Source organism: Felis catus, chromosome A2, assembly GCF_018350175.1.
Source record: "Felis catus isolate Fca126 chromosome A2, F.catus_Fca126_mat1.0, whole genome shotgun sequence".
NCBI classification, from domain to species: domain Eukaryota; kingdom Metazoa; phylum Chordata; class Mammalia; order Carnivora; family Felidae; genus Felis; species Felis catus.
The window spans coordinates 65,448,484-65,475,638 of record NC_058369.1 but is presented as its reverse complement, the minus strand read 5'-3'; the positions used below and the strand labels follow the sequence as shown (position 1 = coordinate 65,475,638).

Genomic DNA, 27,155 nt, shown 5'->3' with positions numbered 1-27,155 from the left:
CTTTGGTGCCGTGCCACGTCTTGAAAGTTTTCTTGGTCACCGACTGGCACCAGGACGTACCATGAGCCCTCATTCCGTGAGCCTTACGCGGTATTGTAGACTTAGAAAAAGACAACGTAGACTCCCAAACAACACAGGAGTCCCCTTCCCCCATCCCCCAGGACCCTCCCTCAGGAATATGTCTGGTGGCAGGGGGACAGTTTCTGTCCCATGAGGCCCATTCAGCGGGAGGTGACACGGCCACCTTCACAGGCCGGTTCTGTGTGTGCCCGCATGTGCGTGTGTGTGCGTGTGGGGGTGCAGGTGTGTGTGTGTGTGCTCGCACACATCTCTCTGTTTAAATAGCCTTCCTTTTTTTAAAAAAAATTAAAAACATATTTTTAATGTATATTTATTTTTGAAAGAAAGAGAAAGAGAGGCGGGGGAGGGGCAGCGAGAGGGGGAGACACAGGATCGGAAGCAGGCTCCGGGCTCTGAGCTGTCAGCACAGAGTCCGACACGGGACTCGAACTCAAGAACTTCTGAGATCGTCACCTGAGCAGAAGTCAGACGCTCCACCGACTGAGCCACCCAGGTGCCCTTTAAAATTTTTTTTAAGTGTTTACTTATTTTGGAGAGGGAAAGCACAGAGGAGGGACAGAAAGAGAGGGAGACAGAGTTACCTAGAGCTAAAGTGGGCTTTGTGCTGACAGCAAGAGAGCCCGATACGGGGCTTGAACTCACAAACTGTGAGATCATGACCTGAGCTGAAACCAAAAGTTGGACGCTTAACTGACTGAGCCACCTGGGCACTCCAAACTTCCTTTTTTTTTTTTTTCTTAAAGCAAGAAGCTCTTATTTATTTATTTTTATTTTATTTCATTTTAGAGAGAGGGAGAGAGCGCATGATCAGGGAGAGGGGCACAGGGAGAGAGAATCCCGAGCAGGCTCCACACTCAGCACAGAGCCTGAGGCAGGGCTGGATCTCAAAACCCTGGGATCATGACCTGAGCCGTAATCAAGAGTCGGACGCTCAACCGACTGAGACACCCAACCGTAAATAGCCTTCCTTTCGCAACACTGTCAAATGTTATGCCCAACGTTGCCTACAAATGTCCGCGTTCAATGACCACATCAAGCATATGAATATGCTCCAGAATAAATAGAAAAATCCCCCAAATCTTACAGCTATTACAGACAATTATATACAGCTACTTTAATATAGCTATATTCGATATAGTTATTAAATTATTGTCAGAAGTTAAATTTTTCACACAATGGAAGCATCCAAGTTCTCCTGAGAGCAAACTCTACCAAGCTGTGACGGCGTTTATCAGTCTGATCATAAATGTACCTCACAGAAAACAGTAAGGAGGACACACTCCCACTGTCATATCATAAGTTAGGCCATCTTGGATTCCAAAACCAGATGAGAGGCTGAGGGAACAAAAAAAGGTATGGAGAAAGAAAAGGAAAGAAAAGAAAAGAAAAAGAAAAGAAAAGAAAAGAAAAGAAAAGAAAAGAAAAGAAAGAAAAACAAAGTTTGTTTCACTCACAAATTCCAATATGAAAATTTTGAAGTCAAATATTAGCATGTAGTGATGTTTAAGGAAAACGAGATAGTATATCATGACCAAATGTGTTTATTCCAGCTACTCTGGGGTGGTTCACAGCTATTAGAAGGTTTTGAAATGTCACGTGCCACGTAAAGAGTCAAGGAGGGAAGAGTCATCATTGTATTAGATGCAGAAGAAGCATCAGGTGAAATTCTACATCCCCGCGAAAGAGAAGTTTTTACTAAAATAGGAACAGAAGGGAACTTTCTCAATCTGATGAGAGATGTCTACCAAAAATATTACAGGAAACCTATTCTTTTTTTTAATGTTTATTTATTTATTTTGAGAGACAGAGAGGCAGGAGAGAGAGAGAAAGAAGCCCAAGCAGGTTCCACACTCAGAGCCCAATGTGGGGCTCGACCTCACAGACCGCGAGATCATGACCGGAGCCAAAATCAAGAGTCCGACGCTTAACCGACTGAGCCACCCAGGCGCCCCCTGATGTGATTTATCTTTGAGCAACTTATTAGAAACCATCTAGAAACGTGCACCATTTAGAAACGTGCAAAACAATACCATAGGTTATGAAGGAATTTGTGCAGAGAATTCTGTAGAACTCTCTGGGAGTGGCGGACCCACATGAGGCCCCGTAGCCTCCTCCAAGGACGGCAAGGCGAGGGACCCACAGATTTAACAGTGCCCGGGTTTCGTGTCATACTCAGCGAGCTGCGGGCATTATTATTTACACTTTTTTGCATGGCCTTAACACCGCGCAAATGTTTTGATTAAAAACACACGGGCTCTGGGGTCATCGCTGGCCTCAGTGGGAAGGAGAATGTGATCTTCATTTACAAAGGACGGAGTTCTACCCCCTTCTCTCTCGCTGTCCCTCTTTAAGGCTACGCACAGAGCGTTCCCCGGTACAGAGAGACCAAAGGGAGTTGTGCCAGGGCTCCCTCGTATACTGCCCAGAATGTACTAGAATTCCTAGATGCCCGCGCATAAGGTCAGGTGCAATCCATTTTTCTCGCACAGGTCAAAGGCCAAGCCAGCCCCCGACAGCTTATTATTGCTTACTGACATAGTCTGCCTTCTAACTCTTTGAAGAAATAACACTTCAATTACTTTTCCTAAGTACATCTGGGCTCTTGGTCCTTCCTCGTTGTGGCTGAGTCACATCCCGACGTGCTATTTCATGCTTTCCGGTTTTCTCTCGCACGGACTCGTCCACACGGTATTTGCTTTCAAGCCCAAGCTACTGTCAGACGGACGTTTCTTCCCCGGTTTGCCCTAAGGATGGTCCACTTGCCATAAAATTGCTTTGAGACGGTGTCCATGCTGCCAGATGAGGCAGAGAGGCAATTATCGTCAGGCTCAGACCTCAAACCCCAGCCCAGAAGAGAGTGGTGACCTGGGTTATCCGGGACCATTTGTACCGAATCTGAGGGTGGTTCACGGTAGGAATGCCTCACCTCTGGCCCCTGTTCATCCCGCACATGCTGGTGATGCCTGCCAGTGGCCCGATGCCAAGCCTGGACCGACAGAGGGGACAAATGTTCCCCTGTTGGGTTTTGCTTCCTGACGCCAGTTCACCAGCTCTCTGGACACCAACTGGGCGTCCCGTAATGGGACTCCATTCTGACGCTAACCATCTGGAGTCCCCACAGACCCCACAGGTAGAGGGGCTCGGTCCCACAAGGTCCAAAGGTCCCTGCCCTTCTGTCCAGCTTGCTGTAAAGTTGGGGGTTCCTGCAAACCCCCCGCTCCTTCAGATTTGATAATTTGCTAATAGCTTCGAGCGCTCAGAAAGTCGCGCGACTTACATTTGCTGATTTGTCACAAAGCAAACGAGCGAGCAGCCAGAGGGAAGGGATGTGCAGGACAAGGTATGGGTGTGGGTAGAGGACACAGAGCCTCCCTGTCCTCCCCGGCTGCGGCTCCGTCCTGACACGTTGATGTATCACCAACCCCGTCCTTCACCACGTAGGTATGGTTGATTGCATTGTTGGTCATCGGTGGTTAACTCAGTCTCAAGTCCCTCCCTCTCCTGTGACCCCCCCCCCCCCACCCCAGAGACTGGGGGTAGGGCTCAGAGTTCCAGCCTCAAATCTCCTTGGTTTCCCTGGCAACCGGCCCCCAGGGGGCCCTGAAGCTCCCCAGGGGGCAGGGGGAGGACAGTCACCTGTCCTCTCCTTGGCTTACCGAAGCCATTCTTCACCCTCCAAGAGATTCCAAGGATTTTAAGAGTTGTGTGCCAGGAACCAGGGATGGAAAGCAAAGATTTATTTTTTATGATGCCGCCCCCTCAGGTGCTGGGGTCCTGTGGGTGTCGGGCACCCAGGTGAGGGATGCGCTGGCAGAGCGGGGTCCCAGGGAAGCGTCCCAAAGCGGGTGTGCCTGTGCTGAGCCTGCTGGAAGAGGGACCAGGAGGGAGGGGCTGCGGGGGGCTTGTCCCAGTGGCTTCCTCATTAAGCCCCACCCTGTGTTCTCTCAAACCAGGGTGAAAAAGAGGACAGACCTAACCGGAGCCTTTAAGCTGGACCCTGTCTACTTAAAGCACAGCCATCAGGACTCAGGTACTCTGCGAGGGGGGTCCCTGCTTTCTCGGTGTTCTGGTTTTGTTTTCAGAGCGCCCTTTCTGCCAGGAGCCAGAGAGGAAGGTTCCAGTCCACAGAAACCAGACCATGGGAGCTGCCTCCCCAGGAGGGTGGGGAGGGCTGCCCGGTGCCCCCCCCCCCCCCCCCGCTCCAGAACTGCTCAGTGCAGGAGCCGGGGAGGGCAACCACACGGCCAGGGGGCACAGCTTTCCATGTGGGGTGGACACCTCCTGGGTAGAATCCTTAAAAAGAATGATTGCCCTCGTGTCTGAGAACGTATGTCTGCTTATACCCATACCACCATGGGGGAAGAGAGCTTAGGGGGACGGGGTGGGGAGGTGCTGGGGGTTCAGGGAGTGAAGGGAAAACCGGATGACTCCCGGGCAGGGTCCACACGGCCGTGTGCCTCTCATCCGTTGGACTTGCAGACCTGCCCTCTGTGCGGGACACGAGCCACCTCTGTGCCTACGGAGTCCGGCGGGGAAGCCTGGGCAGGTAGCTCTCCGAGGCCACAGTGGGGCTCAGACACAGATGCCGGAGGGATTCCTCCAGGGCCTCCTCGTGTAATAACCTGTCATGCAACACAATTCCTAGAAAACACAAAACAGCCCCTTCATTTTCATTAGAGAGAGAGAGAGAGAGAGAGAGAGAGAGAGAGAGAGAGAGAGAGAGAATCCCAGGCAGGCTCTATGTTCAGAGCAGAGCCCAATGCAAGGCTCGATCCCACGGCCCTGGGATCACGACCTGAGCTGAAATCGAGAGTCGGACACTCAACCGGCTGAGCCACCCAGGTGCCCCTCTCTGAGATTCTTGTCAAAGAAATAAGAGTTGCATATTGAGAAGAATGATCCCAGCAATACAAAAGTTGTTTGGTTTTTTAGTGCAGGGAATGAAAATTTTCCAAATGTAAATAATACTTATAGCTGGATGGTATAGTGTCTTGTGAATTTTCCTAATTTCCTCTACATTTTTGCAGTTTTTAAAAAAATTTTTGTTTTGAACATTTATTTATTCTTGAGAGACAAAGAGAGACAGAGCACGAGCCGGGGAGGGGCAGAGAGAGAGGGAGACACAGAATCGGAAGCAGGCTCCGGGCTCTGAGCTGTCAGCACAGAGCCCGACGCGGGGCTCGAACTTGAAAACTCGAACCCGTGACCTGAGCTGAAGTCGGACGCTTAACCGACAAGATACGCAGGCGCCCCTACATTTCTGTAGTTTTAAAAACATACGTAGAACTACTACTTTTAAATGTCAGTGTTCTCAGGTCTAGTACAAACGCTCACCCCATTGCTAGTTACAGTTTCTACATACCTGCTCCGTTTTGCTCAGGACCTAAAACGCCCTAAAATAAAAAAAAATAAAGTCTAGTTTTTAAAGAATTGAATTGGCATGAAACAGTGTGAAATAATGAACCAACCGCCAAGCTCTTATATTTAAAAATGTGTATTTCATGTTTGGATCATGAAAATCTTTGCATTCATGACAGGTACAAAGCAAAATGTTGCCCTTAAACCATGAAGTGATCCTTGGAATGACTTTACGCCAAGGGCATCTGAGGAAAGCTTATTATTCTAGACGTACAATAAATTATTTTATTCCGCTTTTATAGAAAGGCTCTTTCCTATTGAAATATTGGCTATGGCTGTTAGAGATGAAAAATATTAGTTATTTGGATTCTTTCCCTAAAAAAACAAAAAAAAACAAAAAAACAAAAAAAATCACAAAAACCTCTCTAAGTCAACAAAAACAGTGTCCCGTTTTGCATTTAGCAAGTAGAGCACCAAAAATCAGCTTTAAGCTCTTGTGTCCGGTGGATGTAAGGGCTTATTTAATCTGCGTGGGTTCAGCTCTAATGTTGCTAAAACCTCTGCTCCTTGAAATGAAACCTTCTTTAGAGTTTTTTTACGGTCCTTTTAGTTCAATGAAGAAATCTCCTCTTTATTTAACGATTAAAAAAACCACTCACGACTGCCCCGTGGCCCCCTGCTCAGCTCACAGGACCACAGCGGCCCGCTGTCCCCCCTGGGGGTCATTAGGATGCCTCCCTCTCATCACTGGGTTCAGGACGAGAGGTCTTCCCGGGTCTCTGCGCGGAGGCAGATGCCCTCCTGTCCCTTCACCCTGTGGCTCCTTCAGGGCACGTGACTCTCGCCATACAGCCACCTCGCTCACTGGTTTGTGACTGTTGTCCCTCCGCCTCCCCTGGAACCTCAGATCCAAGTGTCCTGCTGCTGGAACACAGCTGGACCAAGGGGGAGGTGGCCAGCAGTGACAGTGGGACAGCAATGTGAGAGTGGTTGCCTTTCTAGTACATCACCATGTTTCATTCCCGTGTTTATGAGTTTGTCTCACTGGGCGCCTGCCAGCTACGGGTTGACACTGACTTTGAACTAGGACCAAACCATGTGGGATGGTTTATATATAAAACAGACAATCCTGTCACAATGCAGGTGACGGGGAAAAGTGGCCGCACCTGTTACACAGACTTTTCAGACAAACTCTTCCATTATAGAAACTGTACATTTGGAAACTAGAAGCATAAAGTGGGGGGGAACCAGAAAGTCCCCATGACCCCACCCCCCCCCCCCCCGTGCAGGTGCTGTTGTCATGTGGTGTTATTTCTTGCCAGTCTCGTGTGGGTTTTATTGTGCCATTTGCAAATTTAGAGGTTGCTCACCCCCTATGTATCCTCTGTAGCCGTAAAGACTGAGCAGGCACATAAAACTTATTGTTTTGGGGGGGGTGCCTGGGTGAGTCAGTCAATTAAGCATCTGACTTCGGCTCAGGTCATGATCTCGCCGTCTGTGGGTTCGAGCCCCATGTCAGGCTCTGTGCTGCCAGCTCCGAGCCTGGAGCCCGCTTCGGATTCTGTCTCCCTCTCTCTCTGCCCCTCCCCCACTGGCACTGTCTCTCTCTCTCCCTCTCTCTCTCTCTCTCAAAAATAAACATTAAAAAAATTTTAAAGTTATTATTTGTTTTTATTAATAATTAATTAATTTTTATTAATAAATTAATAAATTATTTATTTATAAATAATATAATATAATATATTTATATAATTATAATTATAATTTATATAATTATATAATTATATAATTTATATAATTATAATACAATATAATATAAATAATAATAAATTATTTATTAATAAATTAAATAAATTAATAAATTAATTATTAACAAATTAATAATTAATAATAAAGTTATCATTGTTATTTTGGGGAGAGAACAGGGGAGGCAGAAAGAGGGGGACAGAAGATCCCAAGCAGGCTCTGCGCTGACAGGCTGACCGCACAGAGCCCGACGTGGGGCTCGAACTAACAAACCTTGAGATCATGACCTGAGCTGAAGGTGGATGTTCAACCGACTGAGCCCCCCAGGTGCCCCAAAGAGCTCAGTTTTTAATTGTATTTCACTGGAATGACATTTGAATGGCCACACGTGGCTGGTGGCTATGGGGACGGCACCGAGACATAAACTAAAAGGGAGGGACATTCATCTCCATTCACGACGTCACCTGGCGTCATCTGGGTTCTTAACAGACTCTTACTGAGTGCTCCTTGTGCGCCACATATATTTTGGGTGCTGTTATGTTATGTCTGCTGGTGTCTATGCCCCCCTGTCAGGCCACTTCTGGTGACCCTGCTGTTGATGTTTGACAACCCCATTTCACATGGTGCAGAGAGTGGTGGCTGGGAGTTGACCTGGGCTGTGTGACCTTGGGCTTTCATCACAGGGTCCCTCCTAAGGTTAGGGGGTGGGACCTGCCACAGTGGCCCTGAATGTTCTCCCATCTCTACCTTCTTATGACCCTAAATAAGAAAATGCCTGGAGGGCTCAGTCGGGTAAGCATCAGACTTCAGCTCAGGTCACGATCTCATGGTTCGTGGGTTCGAGCCCTGCGTCGGGCTCTGTGCTGACAGCTCGGAGCCTGGAGCCTGCTTCGGATCCTGCGTCTCCCTCTCTTTCTGCCCCTCCCCTGCTCACACTCTGTCTTTCTCTCTCTCTCTCAAAACTAAATAAACATTTGAAAAAAAAAAAAGGACAGAAAAGAAAACGCCTACTGTCTCCAGATGATAGTCAAAAAATCAATAATAAGTGGCGACTTTAGATTTCCTTGTAAGTATAGTGTAGACCCGTCTACACAGCGGGTGAAGAGCCATCTGTGACAGTGGGTGTGCACTGCATCAGACTCAGAGCCGTCAGCACAGAGCCTGGTGCGGGGCTCGAACTCACGAACAGCGACATCGTGACCTGAGCCGAAGTCGGATGCTTAACCGAGGGAGCCACCCAGGCATCCCTTAACCATCCATTTTTTGTAACCACTATGAAGCCATTTGAATCCAGGATAACGACATTGATCGAATGTACACTCAGGTATCTGCTCCATGCCAGACTCTGTACTAAGATCCGAGAATACAGACATGAACACTCATCAAAAGTTTGATTCCTTTTTTTTTTAAGTTTATTGATTTTGAGAGAGAGAGAGAGGATCCCAGGCCAAGCAGCTTCACACTGTCCTCGCAGAGCCCGATGGGGGGGCGGGGCTTGATCTCACAAACCATGAGATCATGACCTGAGCCAAGATCAAGAGTCGGACGCTTAACCGACTGAGCCACCCAGGCGCCCTAAAAGTTAGATTCTTGTCTGATATCCTACTCACTCTGTATATCACAAATTCACCTTCCTGCGCATGAATGAGTGCACGAGGAAGGCTTCACATGCTCCGAATGCCGATACCAGAAGAAAGCTCGGGTTTTGTGCTTCTGTGACCATAGAAAGTGAAGCGAATGGGAATCCAGTTGTAATCTGGCATTTCCAATTTGTCCTGAGAACCCTGCTCTCTTGGAAAGCCCCTTGGATCTGGTACCTTGGGAAGTGCCCCCCAAACACCCAGCCTCCTGCCCTCTGTGCTCTGCTGTCTGGTGCAGGAGGTGAGGGACGGGACACAGGAAGTTTACCTTGAAGGTGAGAAGGAATAGATGTGAAATCGACCAGTGTGTCTGATGGCTTCTCTTTTCTATTTCTCTTTTCCAGGGCTTATCACCGACTATCGGGTAAGTGGGAGATTTGACGCGCTGAGTCCAGGGCTCAGGTGATCGAAAGTGTGAACACAGAGAGGGGTCCTGTCATGGGCTGTAACTCCCGCTGCCCTCCTGTTCCGCTCAGGCTCAGAGTCACCCTAGAAGACACCTTCTAGCTGGGTCCTAAGCCAGGCCACAGACAGCTGTGCTGAGCCCACCGACTCTGGGTCTCGGATCAGGAGGAAATGATCTTGCCTGCGCCCCTCGGAAGGAGGCAGGAACTTCTGCCCCCAGAATCCTCTGTTAGAACAGGTGTTATCCTTAGACCACACGGCCCGTCCGTTCCGCACGGCTGCCGTGCGCCTGGGGCTCACACTCTCCCCTTAGGGCAGTGGGAGATCAGAGTCAGAGACCACAGCGGTGCTCGGATGGCCCTCTTTGTCAGCCGGGAGCTACGCACGGCTCTGGCAGCTTCTCAGAGATGAGTGAGGCCCCGTGCCTCCCTCCCGGACCCCCAGGCTACCGAGAGAGACAGGGGCACAGATGGCCGCGCACGCGGGGATAACCATTCTGCACACCGCTGTGAACTGCCGTGCCGAGACAGATCTGGAACACGCTGCTCCTTGCTGCTGGCTGTTTCCGGCCCGAGGGAACACGTTCCAGCTGGTCAGCTAGGGCCCCGCTAGCTTCACTTAGACTCTCCTTGTGCTGTTTATGAGAACCAAGTCCCAGGCATCGTATGCCGGCAGCCTATGAACTGTAGGTCGTGTGCGGGCAGCTTCGGGTTGGTCCACCTGCTGTTTGGGAAGGACCTGGATCCAGGCAGGCGTGCGGCACTGTGGCAGCCCACCCTCGCGGCCATCCCCCCTTGGCTTGCGAGGTCATCTTGGATAACCGTGCTTTATGTCCTGCTGTGCGCGCCCGCGGAGAGAGCCAGGGGGGCAGGCGCGTAGTGTATTCTCCGCAGGCATCTCGTGGTCCGTGAATAAGCAGATGAAATTCGTGGAGGAGCAAATTGGAAGGATGGGGAAATTATTCTGGAGCGGAGAGTCCTCTAAAAACTGATGCGCATAAGTGAGTCCTTAGAAAAACAGCGCCACAAAGTAGGAGAGGTCAAGTGGGGGCAGATGCAGGGCATTCCCACCAGGAAAGAATACGCAGGTCGGTGGGAGCCTCAGCAGGGGAGCCTGTGTCTGGGCCCTGGCTGTGCAAAGGGCCTGGGGCACCAGTCTTGCCCTATGAGTGTTGTTCCTTCCATCTACTCCTCACAAGTACGTGTCACCCGCCTCCCACCCTGACCCCCTTCCCTGTGCCACAGCCCTAGAGACCCCTGACCGTATTTTCTGGCAGTTTTCCTGCTCTCTTAGCTAGAATGTAGGGATATCTTCCCTTTTTGATGCACATATAGGTACTTCTGGAACTCTTTTATGGTTTCTTCCTTTAGAGTGAAGTCTGGGCAAATGCCCTGGGGCCCGGGCTGTTCTTGACGAGGGAGTGCTGGGCTCAGCAGATGAAAAAAATATATATATCACAGACATCATCATCATTTTGTTCAAAGACGATGGAAACTTCAACCCGAGGTGGTCATGGCCTCCAGGCTGCAGAGGAGGCCCCCCCCCCTCCGGGGATTCTAGGCCCCTGACCAGGCCAGTCTGGGAAGTGTAGGGTGAAAGGCATGAGCAGCCCCTGGCAGGACGGTCAGCCCTCAAGGGATGGGGGCACAAGGGCAGACTCAGCACCAGGAGGAGGGAGTGGGAACACCTTGGCAAAGGGGGTTTTACATCATGTCTGCTTGTGAATGACCAAAGAGGGAACTGTAGCAGCATTTACCTACCATTTATTTACCTGGTCTTAGGCAAAGTGGGCATCATTATACCCATTTCACAGATGTGGAAACAAGAGGTTCGAGGTCAAAGAATTTGCTGAACCTAATTTAAAGAGAGCCAAGAGCCTGGGTCAAAAGCCCACTCACTGAGCCTCACAGCCCCCATGCTATCTGAGTGAGGAAAATACATCTTCTGGTCCATTTCGGTGGCTTATCAAGAGTGGGACGACACACAGGACATCCTGGAGATAAGGTTTTAAAATTTTCAGTTGTGGAGGGAAAAGTACCCAGAAATAGCTCCTTTGGTGTCCAAGAAACCTCGAGTAGTGACTGGCTTCTACACGCAGAATCATTTTAGGTGGCCCGTGTATGTGGATTTTCCTCCTGACTATTCAAGTACAGTGGTCAACGATATTCCATAAAGCCTTATGACATGTCCTGTCACCTCTGAACTTACAGACTGGGTGCAAAGGGAATTTCTCTTCCAGGGGACGTCTACCCCGGTCCTGCCCCAGGCTCAGGACAGGTGGTGACAGCATTCTAGGGCCACGTTTGAATCAGCGCTAGATTAAACTGTGCGCATTTTTACTCCAGGACCGCAGAAATTAAGTTAGGTCCCAAGCCATTCCTCCCGGTGTAAAGATTAACTAAGCCGTTCATGATTCATTAGTGAGGCTATTCCTCCGAGTGTTAGACCTCAGTCCCGTCTTGATCTCCAGGACGTTCGCTGACGCGGTGGGGAATGATTTTGGAATGCAGCGTCTGTGGTGAACAATGGGAAGAAAGCACTGCCCATCACTAGTTAGGGGGGGTGGTAGGCTTTCTGACTTTCCAGAAAGGCCAGTGAGTTAGTTCGGTTTTCCCCCAACAACCTGCAGACGTGCTGTCCCTTAGGGTGGATCTGTGTCCGCGGGGGCCATCCGGGCTCTGGGGCATCGCACGTGGCCCCCCCAGCCTCTCCACGCCTGCTGTCCTCCCGTAAGATGAAGACACAAGCCCCGGCTTCACAGGCGTGAGGGTGACGGGGTGAAATGCTGCGTGAACCCGCTGGGCACAGTGCCTGGTGGACACAGAGTGACACTGGGTCCGATGCCTCTGAGCGTCAGTAGCGGGCCCCTATTTCTCCTTGAAACTTGAGGGGCTTCCTTGAAGCCCTTGCTGGGACCCCCTGGTGATGCATTTGCCCTTCAGAAGCGGTGTGGCCTGGGCATGCTCAGCACAAAGGTTCAAACCTGCCCGCCCGCTGCGCTACAGAGGGAGCAGGGCCCGGACAGCCCCACTGTGCCCATCACGGATGCGCTGGGGGAGGGTCCGGGCTGTGCCCTCTGCCCCACTGCAGTCCTCCACGAGCCCTGCCCTGCAGGGAAGGTCCAGGGAACAGAGAGGGAGCCTGAAGTGCCCTCAGCATCTTCTCTGTAGGTGATAGAACCTGGCCATTTGAAAAGTCACAATGAAATGCCCGTTTTATGGTCCCAGAAGGCCCCCTTGCCCTCCCTCCCTTCTGGGTCCTTTCTTGCTGGCTTGCATGCATTTGCAGCCATTGGGGGGCCCCCACAGCTGGTGGAGTGCCAGCCGGCTGACAGATTGAGGAAAAACTAGGGAAAGCATACTGGAGGACCGGCATGTCGGGGTTGTATTTTCTAGTGACTGTCTTGCGGGTCATTCTGTGGCAGCGGGGGGCGGGGGAGGAAGAGAACCCCTATTGTTCTAGAAAAGGGTGCCGGAACAGCACAGGGAACACGCTGAGCCGAAGGGGTGGGTTTCGGCCTCCTCCTGCCCGCAGTTGCAGACGCCCGTGCCCCCGCTGGCTGGTGAGCTCCATCCGTGCGCAACCTGCACACATCTGCTCCGAGAACACAGTGCCTTCCCAGGAAGCAGCCTGGTCCGTCCTCGTCTGTCTCGGGGCTCTGCAAAGAGAGCCTCCAGCCGTGGGCTTTGCTCAGCCCGCATGGTGGCCGGACGGGGAGGGGAGGCCTCCAGGGAATCAGCTGTCTCCAAGAGAAACAGGTGCCCCAGGAGCCAGAGGAAAACCAGCTCGCGGTACCTTCCTCCCTGACGCAGCGTTTTCTGTTCTGTTTCAGCACTGGCAGTTGCCGCTGGGCCGAAGGTTTCGCTCTCTGAAGATGTGGTTTGTTTTTAGGATGTACGGCGTCAAGGGACTGCAGGCTTACATCCGCAAGGTGACTGTGCTTTCAATACTTAGCTGGGGAACGTTAGGCAGGCCTTGGACACTAGACATGGAGGAAGATGGCTTAATAAGCAAATACATGATAAAGGTTCGTTTGCGTTACTGAGGGTTGGCCATTCACAAGATGGTCAGTGCGTGATTATGGACCTTCTGGACGCTTCCATGAAGACCACAGGCCGTCAGGTCCAGGGGACTGCAAAGTGAGTACACCACACGGCCGGGACTGTGGCCACACCTCACCTGCAGCGGGTGCAATGACAGCAGGGCAGTCATGAGAACACAGTACGTTTCCCTCCGAACACTGCCAGCACGGCAGAACCTTGGAGCTTCTGGAAACAGATAGTCTCCAGCCTAGGGTTTCTCAGTGTGTCCCCGACCAGCAGCACATGCATGGCCTTATACTCTCGGGTGGGTCCCGGCAACCTCTGTTGCTATAAGTGAACCAGGCCGCCGTGATGAGCTCTACAATGTGAGAACAACTGGTCTACTTCAAGCCCCATCACCCTGCCATTTTTTTTTTAAAGCAGTTGAAGAAACTGAGGCCAGAGTATGTGCTGGGACTCCCCCAAGGCCCACCCACTTAGCTGGCTGCAGAGAGCTGCCGATTCCCAGCTGGTCCCTCCCATGCTGGCGTCCTTCCTCAGCCAAGATGGCGCCATCTTGCTGGACAGAGGACCTCGGGCTTCATGGAAGCAGGGATGCCTGTGGTCTCTGACTAGTGACCGTGACAGTTTGGGTCCTGGTGCCTCAGCTTAGTCTGTGGTGCAGCTGTGGGCAGCACACAGTGGCTCCAGGCTCTTCCTGTGTGCAGGGCACATGGCCTGTGGAATGCCACACGGTGCCATCTGTCTACCTTATGAGGCCCGTGGGAGCTGGTAGTCACCAGGAGGATCTGTGGGGTAGGGAACTAGGAAAGGAGTGTTTGCGTGTGAGTTTATGGGTGCAAGATCCCCCTCCCCATGTGAGAACATGCTCTCAAATATAATTAGGATTCAACTTTGACAAAAATCAAGTGGTCTTTGTCACCATAGCTTAAGGCTCTGGGGCCCCTGGGTGTGATTAAGCTGCTTCCTGTAAAAACACTCCCTGCCTCTTATATTTGTGGGTCTGTTTCTGGGTTCTCTGTTCTGTTCCACTGATCTGTGTGGCTGTTTTGTACCAATACCATACTGTCTTGATGATTACAGCTTTGTAATACAAGCTGAAGTCTGGGATTGTGATGCCTCCCGCTTTGCTTTTCTTTTCCAACATTGCTTTGGTCATTCGGGGACTTTTCTGGTTCCATACAAACCTTAGGATTGTTTGTTCTAGCTCTGTGAAGAATGCTGGTGCAATTTTGATTGGGATTGCATCGAATACGTAGAGTGCTTTAGGTAGTATCGGCATTTTAACAATATTTCTTCTTCCAATCCATGAGCATGGAATGTTTTCCCATTTCTTTGTGCCTTCTTCAATGTCCTTCATAAGCTTTCTATAGTTTTCAGAGTACAGGTCTTTTACATCTTTGGCTGGGAATTTCCTAGGTTATTTTATGGTTTTTAATGCAATTGTACGTGGGATCGATTCTCCGATGTCTCTGTTGCTTCATTATTGGCGTATAGCAATGCAACCGATTTCTCTATGTTGATTTCATATCCTGTGACTTTGCTGAATTCATCTATCAGTTCTAGCAGCTTTTTGGTGGAGTCTTTAGGATATTCCATGTAGAGTATCATGGCATCTGCGAAGAGTGAAAGTTTGACTCCTTCTTTGCCAATGTGGATGCCTTTCATTTCATTTTGTTGTCTGACTGCCGACGCTTGGACTTCAAACACTGTGTTAAACAACAGCGGTGAGAGTGGACATCCCTGTTGTGCTCCTGATCTCAGGGGGAAAGCTCTCAGTTTTTTCCCATTGAGGATATTAGTTGTGGGTCTTTCATACATGATTTTTATGATGTCAGGGTATGTTGCTTCTATCTCGACTTTCTTGAGGGTTTTCATTAGGAAAGGAGGCTGTATTTTGTCAAAAGCCTTTTCTGCATCTATTCACAGGATCCTATGGTTCTTATCCTTTCTTCTATTCATGTGATGGACGCACTGATTGATTAGTGAACATTGAGCCAGGCTTGCAGCCCAGAAATGAATCCCAAACTAAGGGTTGATCGGGGCGAGGAAAATGGATGATGGACATTAAGAAGGGCCCCTGTAGGCATGAGCATTGGGTGTTATGTGTAAGTGATGAATTACTGGGTTCTACTCCTGAAACCAAGACTCCACTGTATGTTAACTAACTTGAGAATAGAAAGAAAGGAAGAAAGAAAGAAGACAAAAACACAACAACAACAAAACAACAAAAAACACTCCATGCCTCACCCTGAGAGGGCTCCCATCCAGCCTGACAGGAAGGGACCGGGATGGTCAAAGCCTGTCCCCAGGCAGGTGGACCAAGGAGGGAAACAACACCTGCCAGCATGAAGTCTTTGGTGCCCTCTAGTGGCACCATATTTATTAAGGGACGTGGAGCCGCACAGTCCGATGAGACTTCCTTCCCAACAACACTCCCCAGCGGGGCTTCTGCTCAGAGTTCCCCCCCACCCCCCGCCCCCCGCCCCCAACCCCGGCCCCCAGCACCTACTTGAGAGCACCGAGCACCTAGCACTGAGCACTGAGCCGGGCGCCTGGGTGTGGAATGAGCAACACGCACGCGGACCGTGGCGAGCTTGTTCTCCGTTCACATACTATACGAATCCCCTTTTGTGCGCCACGAACCCCTACAAGTCAAATAAGGTGGTGAATGCAGCGAGAGGGAGGCATTTATCGAACGTGACGGGGACTGTCATTCTCTTCTCTTGGTGGCAAGCGCTGTTGGATAACAGCACCGCAGAACTGAAGCTTCGGTGACGGGCAGCTATGTATGTCACCGTCACACCCTCGGTTTACTTAACTGTAAAGTGGGCATAACCGTGGCAGCGCCTACCCCATGGGCTGCATGGGGACAGTAGGATGGCGGGGACCTCGGCGCTCGGCACAGGGCTTCTCAGTAGTGGCTAGCTACCCTGCCTTTACCAGGATGTTTAAATAAGATTTGAGATTATAACTGATTGTTTTGGTGAGATTAAAACAGTCCCCTGAACAAAAGACAATGGCAGTGGTGTCTTTCTGAAGACACTCGTCCTTCCCTCCTGGTAAACGGGTTTTTTTTCCTAACCGGCTGGTGTGGAGGAACGTACGTGCTCGAACAAAATGGTTGAGAGCATGTGAATGAATTATGCATGGGCCGTCTAATGAGGTTTTCTAGGTGGTTAAGTCCTGAGCTGAGTGGTGTCGGGAAACTCAGACAGATGCCCTTCCCTTTCCAGCACGTCCAGCTGGCCCACGAGTTTGAACATCTGCTGCACCAGGACCCTCGCTTTGAAATCTGCGCGGAGGTCACTCTGGGGCTGGTCTGTTTTCGGCTCAAGGTACGTTTGTCTCCTTTAGTCTCCTTCATGGTCTGTGACGGTGACCGGCGAGAGAGTATTGTTAATCGCCTCCGAGCACAAGACTGGCAGTTGAGCTCCCCAGAAACCACGGAACTCAGCACGCATTTTCCAGTCTTTGCTGTTTGCCCCTCCAGGCCCTGCCCCAGCCTGACTGCCCGCTGGGCCCCGAGCACTCTTCTCCAGGAGCCGTCTTCTGCCGTTCCTCGAGCAGACTAAGGCTTCTCGCTTGTGTAGGCCCTTGGCCCTGGAGTGCCCTCCCTTTTCTCCACGCATGTATCTCTACCACCGGGAATGCTCTGGGCGCTGGCCCGTGTACAGTGGGCGCTGGCTCACTGATGCGAGTGTCATCCCCTGACCGGCTCCAGCCGCAGCCCAGACCTGCAGACTCTGCACCTTAACCAGCCCCTGCGGGCTGCTGGGTGCACACAGGGGTATAAGTTCTGGGCGCTCTGCCGCCTGACGATGAGTGCGTTCACCGTGGGAGGGGGAGCTTCCCTGGAGCGCGGCGGGCACCAACCATCGAGGCTGGGACTCGTGACCACATTTCTCAAAAGGCCCGGAAAGGTGCGGGATGGGCAGGCGCCTTATTAGTCTAGCTCGTGACCGAGGCTGGATGGGGGCCTCACACTGACAGCTCTCAAGCTGGCCATGCATTCCAGAACCTACTTTTCCCACAGGCCTCCTTGTTCACAACCATGGAGGCCATCGGGAGAAGCAGGGGTGGGCCCGGCTGCACCGTCCACGTGCTGTAATCACCAGGTGGCCCTCCGCTCACCATATCCTCCCCTCTGCTTCTCAGAGCTTCTGGGTGGCTATGAGAACCAGAGAGAAAGCTTGGACTCTACACAGTTAGTGGGGTGCTGGGGTTCCGGTGCAGGGCTTGGCGACAGGGCCATGCACTCTGTGCAGAGTGCAAAGTGGGGAGACCCTACGGGGCACCTGGGAGGTTCAGTCGGTTGAGCGTCCGACTTCGGCTCAGGTCACGATCTCGTGGTTCGTGAGTTCAAGCCCCGCGTCGGGGCTCGCTGCTGTCAGCACAGAGCCTGCTTCAGATCCTCTGTCCCTCGCTCTCTGCCCCTCCCCCACTGACGCTCTCCCAAAAATAAATAACTTTTTTTTAATTAAGAAAATAAAAACAAAGTGGAGAGACCCTAGAGAAAGTGTGCAGAGGGCAGAGGGGCACACACATATGCCGGGTGGACACAGGGGAAATCTCAGAGCACGGGTGTCCCAGCCGCAGGGTCCCCCAGAGTGGCCTCGGGTCACGGTTCCGGAGGCACTGGTGTTGACAGTGTGTTTTGCCGTGTTCACCACGGACAGACGTTTTGTTCTGTTTTGACTGCCGGTGTCCTGGCAGGACTTTCGCTTTTTAACTTTCATGGTTTTATTGAGATGCAACCCACACACCACACACTTTGTCCGTTTAAAGCACAGGGAGGGAGTTAGGGGCCCAGCCCCCCACAAAATGGAAAATCCACTTCTGAATTCCCCAAAACTTAACTGCTAACAGCCTACTGTTGCCCAGAAGCCTTACTGATAACACAGTCGATTATCACACATTCTGTATGTTCTGTGTATTACACACAGTGTGCTTACAAGAAAGTAAGCTAGAGGATAGAAAATGTTACTTTTATCTTTAAAAAACTTTTTTTAGAGAGAGGGCGAATTGGGCAGATGCAGAGCGGAAGGGAGAGAGAGAGAATTCCAAGCAGGCTCCGAGCTGTCAGCATAGAGACTGATGTGGGGCTCGATCCCACCAACCTTGAGATGTGACTTGAGCTGAAATCAAGAGTCGGATGCTTGGGGAGGCTGGGTGGCTCAGTCGGTTAAGTGTCCGACTTGGGCTCAGGTCATGATCTCACGGTTCACGAGTTTGAGCCCCGCATCGGGCTCTGTGCTGACAGCTCAGAGCCTGGAACCTGCTTCAGATTCTGTGTCTCCCTCTCTCTCTGCCCCTCCCCCGGTCATAATCTGCCTCTTTCTCAAAAATAAATAAAACATTAAGAAAATTAAAAAAAAAAAAAAAAAAGGGTAGGACGCTTAATGGCCTGAGCCACCCAGGCAGCCCGGACAATGCTATTAACAAAATCATAAGGAAGAGAAAATACATTCCTAGGGATGTGCTAGATTCATAGAAAAAGTTCCACCCATAAGTAGACCCTGCACAGCTCAAACTGGAGTGGTGGGAGGGTCAGCTGCACACATGATGAGGATTTCAGCAGAAGCCAGGGTCACAGCCACTGCCAGGATCTCAGATCCTCGTCCTCCCCAGAGTGGTGTCCCCAACACCATCCTTCAGTGCCACCCATCTGCTTTCGGGCTCTACGGCTGGTCCAACACGCGCATTCACACAAGTGGAATTGCCAGCTGGGGGCATCTCAGCCTGACCCAGGTCCCCGACAGGCGCACCTGCGGTGGCCCCGCCCCTTGCGCACGCGCAGCACAGGGAACACCCCCTCCCTGTTCCGGAAGCCCAGGGCGCTTTGCAGCCCGTAGAGGTTTCTTCCTGAGCACACTCGCTTGCTGTCTCCATTCCAGGGATCCTGGTTCTTCTCCGGGAAGCATCTTGTTCGGGCTTGTGGTTCATTTCTCTATCTGCATGCCTACCACCTGGTCCTTCCTTTCTTCTCTCTGTCCCGTTCTTCTCCGGTCTGGATTTCGTGTTCTCTTCATCATCGACGGCTTCAGCGCACATAGTATGACTTTCTTTAACGCCCAGCACATAAACTGTAGCTACTGCGTCCTTGGTTTTCCGTCCTTCACCCCAGTTCATCTCAACCACTCCTGCTCATTCGGTGTCCTCACTCAGCCCGTTTTTCTTCTTATTCTCTTTCTTCCTTTCCGTCCTCCCTTCTCCCTCCCCACCACCCTCCTCCGCCTCACTCCCCCTCTTCCTCCTCCCCTCCCCCTCCCCTTGATGGCCCTCCCCCTCTTCCTGCTTTTCTCCTCCCTCTCCCTACTCCTGTAAAGTGGCACAGAGCAGTGTTGCCTAATGCTGGCCTTGCGCGGTGCTCAGCTGAAGTCCGAGTCCTCGGGGACCTGAGCACGCCCCCCCCCTCCGTCTCTGCAGGGTTCCAACAAGCTGAATGAAGCTCTTCTGGAAAGAATAAACGGCACCAAAAAAATCCACTTGGTTCCATGTCACCTGAGGGACAAGTTCGTGCTTCGTTTTGCCATCTGCTCCCGCACCGTGGAATCTGCACACGTGCGGCTGGCCTGGGAGCACATCAGCCAGCTGGCCAGCGACCTGCTGGGTGCAGAGAAGGAATAGAAGCCCGGCCCCAGGTAAGCTGCCCTCCCGGCCCCCCCACGCAGCGCTGCTGGATTTCCTCCAAGGCGACAAGGGGCAGGACCCTTGTGCTGCAAGGATTCTTTAGGGACCTTGACCCGTTCTTCCGACTTTGCATTCTTTTACATGTGACGATCAGTCCCGCACCTCTGTCGTTTGCCCTCGGAGTTCACGACGCAACTTACTAGCACAACAAGCTTCTGTATTAAACTGGCAGACTGCGGATAAATAAAGATGAAAGAGAACATTACAAAGGGAATTTGACACGACCGAGAATTTATGTTTCACTCTCTCTCTTTGTCCTTGTTGCCCCATTACCCATATATCACAACCCATGGGGGATGTGATACAGTTTTACCTTGTTTGCTTTTTTTTTTTAATGTTTGTTTTTTATTTTTAAGAGAGAAAGCATGAGCGGGAGAGGGACAGAGAGAGAGGGAGACACAGAATCCGAAGCAACTCCAGGCTCAGAGCTGTCAGCACAGAGCCCGATGCGGGGCTCGAACACACGAACCGTGAGAGCATGACCTGAGCCAAAGTCGGACGCTTAACCGACAGAGCCACCCGGGCACCCCTTACCTTGTTGGCTCTTAATCTTAACTGGGCATACCTGAACGAATGCTCAAGGAATTGCACGTTAAAAATTGTATTTCATTTATGCGAGAGGTGGATCTGTCGTTCCTGCCCGTGAGGTAGGTCAGAGAGGCACCTTCCTTGGTCAAATCCTGTCCAGAAAGACGAGATCCTTTTCCTGGTACAACAAGGATCTTTCTTCAAGAGGCCATCCTGTCCAGAGCTTGAGCATTTCTGGAAGGTGCTGGGGAGAGACCAGAGTTTCACATATTTCCAATCTGCTTTGATAAGGATGTGCATCCGGGTGCCTGGGTGGCTCAGTCAGCTAAGCATCCGATTGTTGATTTCGGCTCAGGTCATGATCTCACCATCTGTGAGTTTGAGCCCTGAGTCGGGCTGGGCACTGACAGTGCAGAGCCTGCTTGGGAGTCTCTCTCTTTCCCTCTCTGTCGCCCCACCTCAAAAATAAACTCTAAAAAAAAAAAAAAACATGTGCATGAAGTGGGGGGGGGGGCGGAGGGGGCATAACTGTTGTTACACAAAAGGAAACCATATCAGGCAAACACTCCTGATTAACCTTTCCACAGCCCTGTGTTTGCACAAATCTCATCAGGATGTAGCGTAGCAGGGTTCTGTTCCCATGTGCCCACAACAACACAGAGAGAGGCTGTCGCCCTAAAAAATTAGCAGAAGCAAAGTCACATTTCTGACAGAAGTCACAATTACTGTGAAGTCATATGTGTTATCAATCCAAAAGGTACAAATGAGATTATTATTTTTTTTAATTTTTTTTTTCAACGTTTATTTATTTTTGGGACAGAGAGAGACAAAGCATGAACGGGGGAGGGGCAGAGAGAGAGGGAGACACAGAATCGGAAACAGGCTCCAGGCTCTGAGCCATCAGCCCAGAGCCTGACGCGGGGCTCGAACTCACGGACCACGAGATCGTGACCTGGCTGAAGTCTGACGCTTAACCAACTGCGCCATCCAGGCGCCCCATAATTTTTTTTTTTTTAATATAGGACACAATAGGGGCACCCGAGTGGCTCAGTCGGTTAAGTGTCTGACTTTGGCTCAGGTTGTCATATCACAGTTGGTGAGTTCGAGCCCCACGTCGGGCTCTGTGCTGACAGCTCAGAGCCTGGAGCCTGCTTCAGATTCTGTGTCTCCCTGTCTCTCTGCCCCTCCCCCGCTGGTGCTCTTTCTCTCTTTCAAAAATAAATAAACATTAAAAATATATATGTATAGGACACAATAGTGACTCATAACACATGGAATTTTGGGGGCCAGGTTAATTAGAGCCATGAAAGTCTGAATGCATGGGCTTCACTTGGGCTCCCTTGAGATGATCACATCAAATCCACATGGCCACAATTCTAGGGAAAGAAGGAACTCTTCCTATTTCACAGAGGGTGGTGGGAAACTGGGCACAGATTCTGGCTGGCATTGATCAAATGTGCTGGAGAGAAGCCAGATCGGTGATTCAGTCTCATTTCTGACAAGTCGTATTCATCTATATTACATGGTTCCCTCCAGCTCCCTGGAGAAATGGCATCTTCCTTCTGTGTGTTCTAGAGAAACATACGAGATACGGATTCTTCCTTTTTTTTTTTTTTTTGAATGTAGCCTTATGTTCATGTTATTTTTTTTCCCCTGTAGCGATCAAAAGTTGAAAAGAAATATATCTGAACACCGTGGAAGAGAATAGAAGCATGCTAGCTCCGTGGACCCACACCCACGTGTGGCCTCATGTTTCCTTCTCTGAAGTTCTCCAGAGCCTTGTGTTTCTGTCTGCTCACCATCTAATCAAGGACGAAATATTATTTGCTACGTGAAAAGTTAATCCAGTGGATGTAGCTTTTGTTCATTATTTGGCTGTGACTTTTGTTGATTCAAAAATCATAGGTTTTCATCATGCTCTTGAAAATGTCAGTGGTGGGAGAAGCTTACTGAACTATTTTCCAGGGCATTCTAGGATCGTGGGACTTGAGATTACACCTTTAAATTGTTCCGTCCTGTGGCTCAGTGCTTAATAAACAATTTCGAGTGCGGTGGCCATTGTGTCTGGTAAGCATTCTTTTTGGTTGCACGTTGTACCCAGTTGCTTGTTGTGATATGGACTTAACCTTTCAAAACAGCCAAAGATGTGGTATCCCTGGATATTTTTAAATGGTGCTCACTGCCATTCATTCAACGGATGTTCATGGAGTGCCTACTAGATGTCAGGCACTAGATGCATTAACAACACACAAGTTTTACTCGGAGAGGACTCCACTTCTTGAAGAAATAAATTCCACAGACCAAGTACTACTGCATGATGGGAAAGACTAACCTCCAGGGTTTCAGATTCCTCGTCTGATCAGTCCCGCTGCCCTGTGGGATCGTGACTGATAAACACAGTGCTCGGGTGCCTGGGTGGCTCAGTTAAGTGTCCGCCTTCAGCTCAGGTCATGATCTCCCAGTTTGTGGGTTCAAGCCCCACGTCGGGCTCTGTGCTGACGGCTCAGAGCCTAGAGCCTGCTTTGGATTCTGTGTCTCCCTCTCTCTGCCCCTCCCCTGCTCGTGCTCTGTGTCTCTCAAAGATAAATAAATATAAAACAAAAACATAAATAACCAGAATGCTCTTACCAACCTAAATGCCAACAACATGCCGTATTTCCTCAAATAGCCTATCTTTGTCTGAAACCATTTTTGCTGGTGGAAACTCCTGCATGCTAATCCCAAGATGAGGGCTTGTCCTTTAAAGAGCCAAAGTGCTTGTTCTTTAAGAGCCAATAGAACTATTGAAACCAAAGCACTCTTTTCAAGAGTGCCTCCCTCAGGCTATTAATAAGTCTATTTGAATTTCATAGACCTCGGATCCCTAAATGCAATTAAATTACCTGTCTTTCAGAAATCTGGAAATATACCAGATGCCATGGAGTTCTCCATCCCACGTGGTCAGGTCATTCCTTCTCTACCCATCCGTGAACAGTCACAGCCCGCGATCCGTGCCAGGCGCTGTTATAAATATTTTAAAAATATTAACCTGTTTAATACTTATTTTAAAACTCTCAGTTATTATTCCCACGTGACAGATGGGAATACTGGGTTTTCTCAAGACGGTTAGTGGCTTGTCCCAAGGTCCTGCTGTTAGTTGGTGGCCGAGCCAGGACTGGCACTCAGGAAGTCTGGCCCTAGAACCCACACCTTTGCCCACTTAAGTGTGTTGCCCAATATGCTGTCTGCTCTCCAGGATGAACCGTTTCTCAGGATAACTGGCAGTGAGGACATTCATCTTCCCTTCTGGGAAAAACTCGTTTTCCCCTCGCAGGTAGAGTCTTGGGACCCCAACCTGACAACCCCCAAATAGTCCCATAGTTTATAAAGGTCTGGAACATTCTGCCAAATCTTTGGTCAATGTATAGCATCTTTACATAAATGTATGTTCAGTTTGGCATCACGACATAGTTCATAGACCACTGCTGGTACTGGAATTTGATGCAAACCCTATTGCCTTCTGGCATCTGATAATGGTCCCTCCTGCTGAGTGTTGGAAAAACCCAGGCAGATCTGGACACAACCGAATCCTGGTACCCAAACTGTTTGTAGTCACAATACTTCTGACACCAAATGAGAAGACCTTACCCCCCACCCCCCACCCCACCCCCTGCCCTGGTTCCAAATAGCGATATCTCTTCCAACACCACCTGTCCAACTCTGTGACACGATCTAACTGGAGTTAAGCGTCAGATCCCACAGTTCAGGGCTCAGAACCACAAGACCACCCTCCACCTTAGAGGCCAGTCACAGTCCCGGGCCTCCCGTACTTCTGACCGGCTATAAAGCAGGGGTTCCCGTGACCTCCTCCTTTGGTTCGATACTCTGCCAGAACAGTTCACAGACTCAAGATGTCATCTCACTTGCGTTTACCGCTTTATAATAAAGGACACAGCTCGGGAACAACAAACCAGAAGAGCTGCACGGGGCAAGGGAAGGGAAAAGGGGGCTGGAGCTTGCCAGAAGAAAGCCCTGGGAGAATAAGTTGCTTGCGTCAACTGGAGAAATCTGGAACTACTATTTTAGAGAAACTTGTGTGTGGTTCTGCAAAGCAGAGATGTGAAATGGATGGTCGAGGGAAGAGAGAAGAGGAAGAAACAGAGTAGGCTCACTTACAGGAGACCACGTGAGTCCAAGAGTGTCCAGAATGCAGACCCCAGACCTTGCCGTTTATGGTGATGCCCTCCCCCCCCCCACCCCCACCGCCATCAGAGAGATGCTGAGTCACGTGAGGAGGGTTATGCGTGAAAGCCTCATGCAGGGGGAAAGACTCAGAGAGGAAGGACCTGGTGCCCGTATTCAAATGCACTCTCACTTCAGCACGAAGAGTCTTTGCGCCTTCAGACTGACCGACAGAGGCAGGTTTGGGTTCAATGTGGAGAACCCAAAAGTCAGCCTGTCGGCGACCAGAACGTGCCATCTCACCGGGCAGTGAGTTCTCCAAAACGAAGAGCTGAGAGATGGCAAAGGAAACTCCAGTATGAGACAGAAAACTTGAAGACCTCTGAGCCCTCTTCTGCATCTGAGGTTCAAGAGCCTCAGTTGGGCTGGTGTATTAAAGGGCAAGGTCAAGGAGCACAAAAAATTGTGCTCCTGCACCCAGGAGGGGGCGTTCTTCAGTGATAAGCTCTACCCAGGGCCACCTGCGTTTTCTGACTGGAATAGTGCCCAGCACGTGAGTGGTGCCTACTGGGGCCACTCTGGTCTAAATGCTCTTCAGTTATCTACTGGGTTTATCCCCCTCAGTCACTCCCTTAGGTAGCTGGTGTGTAGGGTAGCTGGGATTTGAACCCTGGAGAGCTGACTCCATGGGGCCATGCTCCTAATTACCCCACCACCCTACCCCTAAGATCGTAAGAATACAGTCTACTCATTTCCTCGGGCTGTTGGACCATTCACTGGGAATCTTAAGACAACAGAAGTTTATTCTCTCAGAGTTCTGGAGGCCGGAATCCCAAAATGAAGGGCTATGCTGCCTCCAGTCTCTAGGGGAGGGTCCCTCCACACCTCTCCAGCTTCTGGTTTATGAGTGGATTACTCCAATCTCCATTTCCCCTCTGTACATCTCTTCTTTATAAGTCACCATTTACATTAGATGAAGGCCCGCTCTAGTCCAATATGACCTCATCTTAACTCGACTGCATCTGCAAAGACCCTAGATCCCCAAACCGTCCCATTCCCTGACAACGGAGGTGACGACTTCAATACATCTTTTGGGGATACGATTCAGCACACAACTTACAGTGTCAGACAAGAGGCACCTACAAGTGCTAACTCAGGTTGGCTGTGAGGTTCTGGAGGAAAACGGCCACGGCAGATGGCTCCTCTCAGCTCTGCCCGCGCCAGTTCAGGGGAGGGCCCCCACCTGCCCTCTCGCCAGCTCTGTTTACCCTGGCGATGCCACAGGGGCCTATCCACCGCCCCTGTGATCCATCCAATGTGGCCCATGAAAGCCCTTTCTGGAACCATGCATGGCATTCTGTGTCCATACAAGTCTGTCGTCTCCAATGGAGGGCAGGAATACTTTCTTGTCACCGAGCTGGGGAACCACAAGGCTGGAAGTCCATCAGAATCCAGCCACACTTGGGAATCTCCCCATGAAGGAACTGAGTTAAGATGCGGTGGTTCAACCTGACTCTTGTCCTATCTGCTTCCTTGTCCCCTCAGACCATCCACCTCCCTGCCACCTCCCAGATACACTGACAGACACACCTCTTTTCAACTCAGGGAGAGTAACGTTCCTGGCACACAGGGATGCACATTATTTGGGGCCATATTCTCCCGCTGCTCGAGAGCAAATGAGATCACTGAAGTGTACCCTGGTGTTTATTGGAGACCGTGTTTATAATATTCATGATTATGGAAATAAGCAGCCATCTCCCAGAATCCCTCACGCAAAGAACTGCCTGGCCCTCAGTTTGCAGTGGAAACCGCTTCCCTTGCGAGTTCAAAAACTTCTACCCAGGAGAAGAAAGGCCAGCTTCTATGATCTTGAAAGGAAAGTTTATCGGCAGAGCTCAAGTAGCAAACTCTTCCACAGGCTAAAGTATTAGGTAGGATTCTAAAATATCTCAATTGTAAAAGATGAAACATCTTGATATGGTGTAAGGGTCTGCATCCGAATGACAGCGTTAGTATAGCAGTAAACACAACACAGCATCACAGCTTCTGTTGAATGTACCAGCTGCTGCTCTGATAATTTATGATATCTCCTATTAACTGTAATCCTTAGAACAGCTTCCTGAGTTAGAGAAGTTTATTCGCCTTTCATCGATGAGGAGGGGGCTGAGTTCAGACAGGGTACAGCCCTGCAGGGAGATGGAAACGGCTGGACTAGGAAATACTTTTGTATCAAAAGGCACAACAGTGAGGCAGTAATGACAAGCTGTCACTTGATGAAAAACAGTCAGCTCTGGTGATGGTAACTATAATTTGGTATTTGAACAAAAGACCCTTAGGAGGGAAAGACAGTGGTTTCTGGGAATTCTCCAAATGCTATCATTAAAATGTTAGTGATGAAACTCACCCAGAATTGTCAATTACCCTAACAGCATTTACACGGCGGCTTCTATGCACCAGCAGAAAAACAGGTAGTAAACATACAACTGAGCCAACCTGCTGA

The 27,155-nt window shown here is 50.4% G+C and overlaps 1 protein-coding gene across 3 annotated transcripts in view; it reads left to right on the top strand.

Annotated features, from left to right (window-relative positions):
• The window catches only part of DDC (dopa decarboxylase), an 85,695-nt gene extending 63,147 nt beyond the window's left edge, over nucleotides 1–22,548 (top strand). For 2 of the 3 annotated variants that reach the window (XM_003982613.5, XM_019825243.3), the window contains exons 10-15: nucleotides 4,035–4,111; nucleotides 9,170–9,189; nucleotides 13,063–13,161; nucleotides 16,510–16,611; nucleotides 19,703–19,917; nucleotides 22,154–22,548. In XM_003982613.5, the coding sequence (XP_003982662.2) occupies nucleotides 4,035–4,111; nucleotides 9,170–9,189; nucleotides 13,063–13,161; nucleotides 16,510–16,611; nucleotides 19,703–19,903 (499 nt within the window). In that variant the 3' untranslated portion in view covers nucleotides 19,904–19,917; nucleotides 22,154–22,548. Of the gene's footprint in view, nucleotides 1–4,034; nucleotides 4,112–9,169; nucleotides 9,190–13,062; nucleotides 13,162–16,509; nucleotides 16,612–19,702; nucleotides 19,918–22,153 lie in introns of those variants that run through there. The other variant, XM_023250175.2, reaches the window with a different exon arrangement.
• Nucleotides 22,549–27,155: the final 4,607 nt, after the last annotated feature.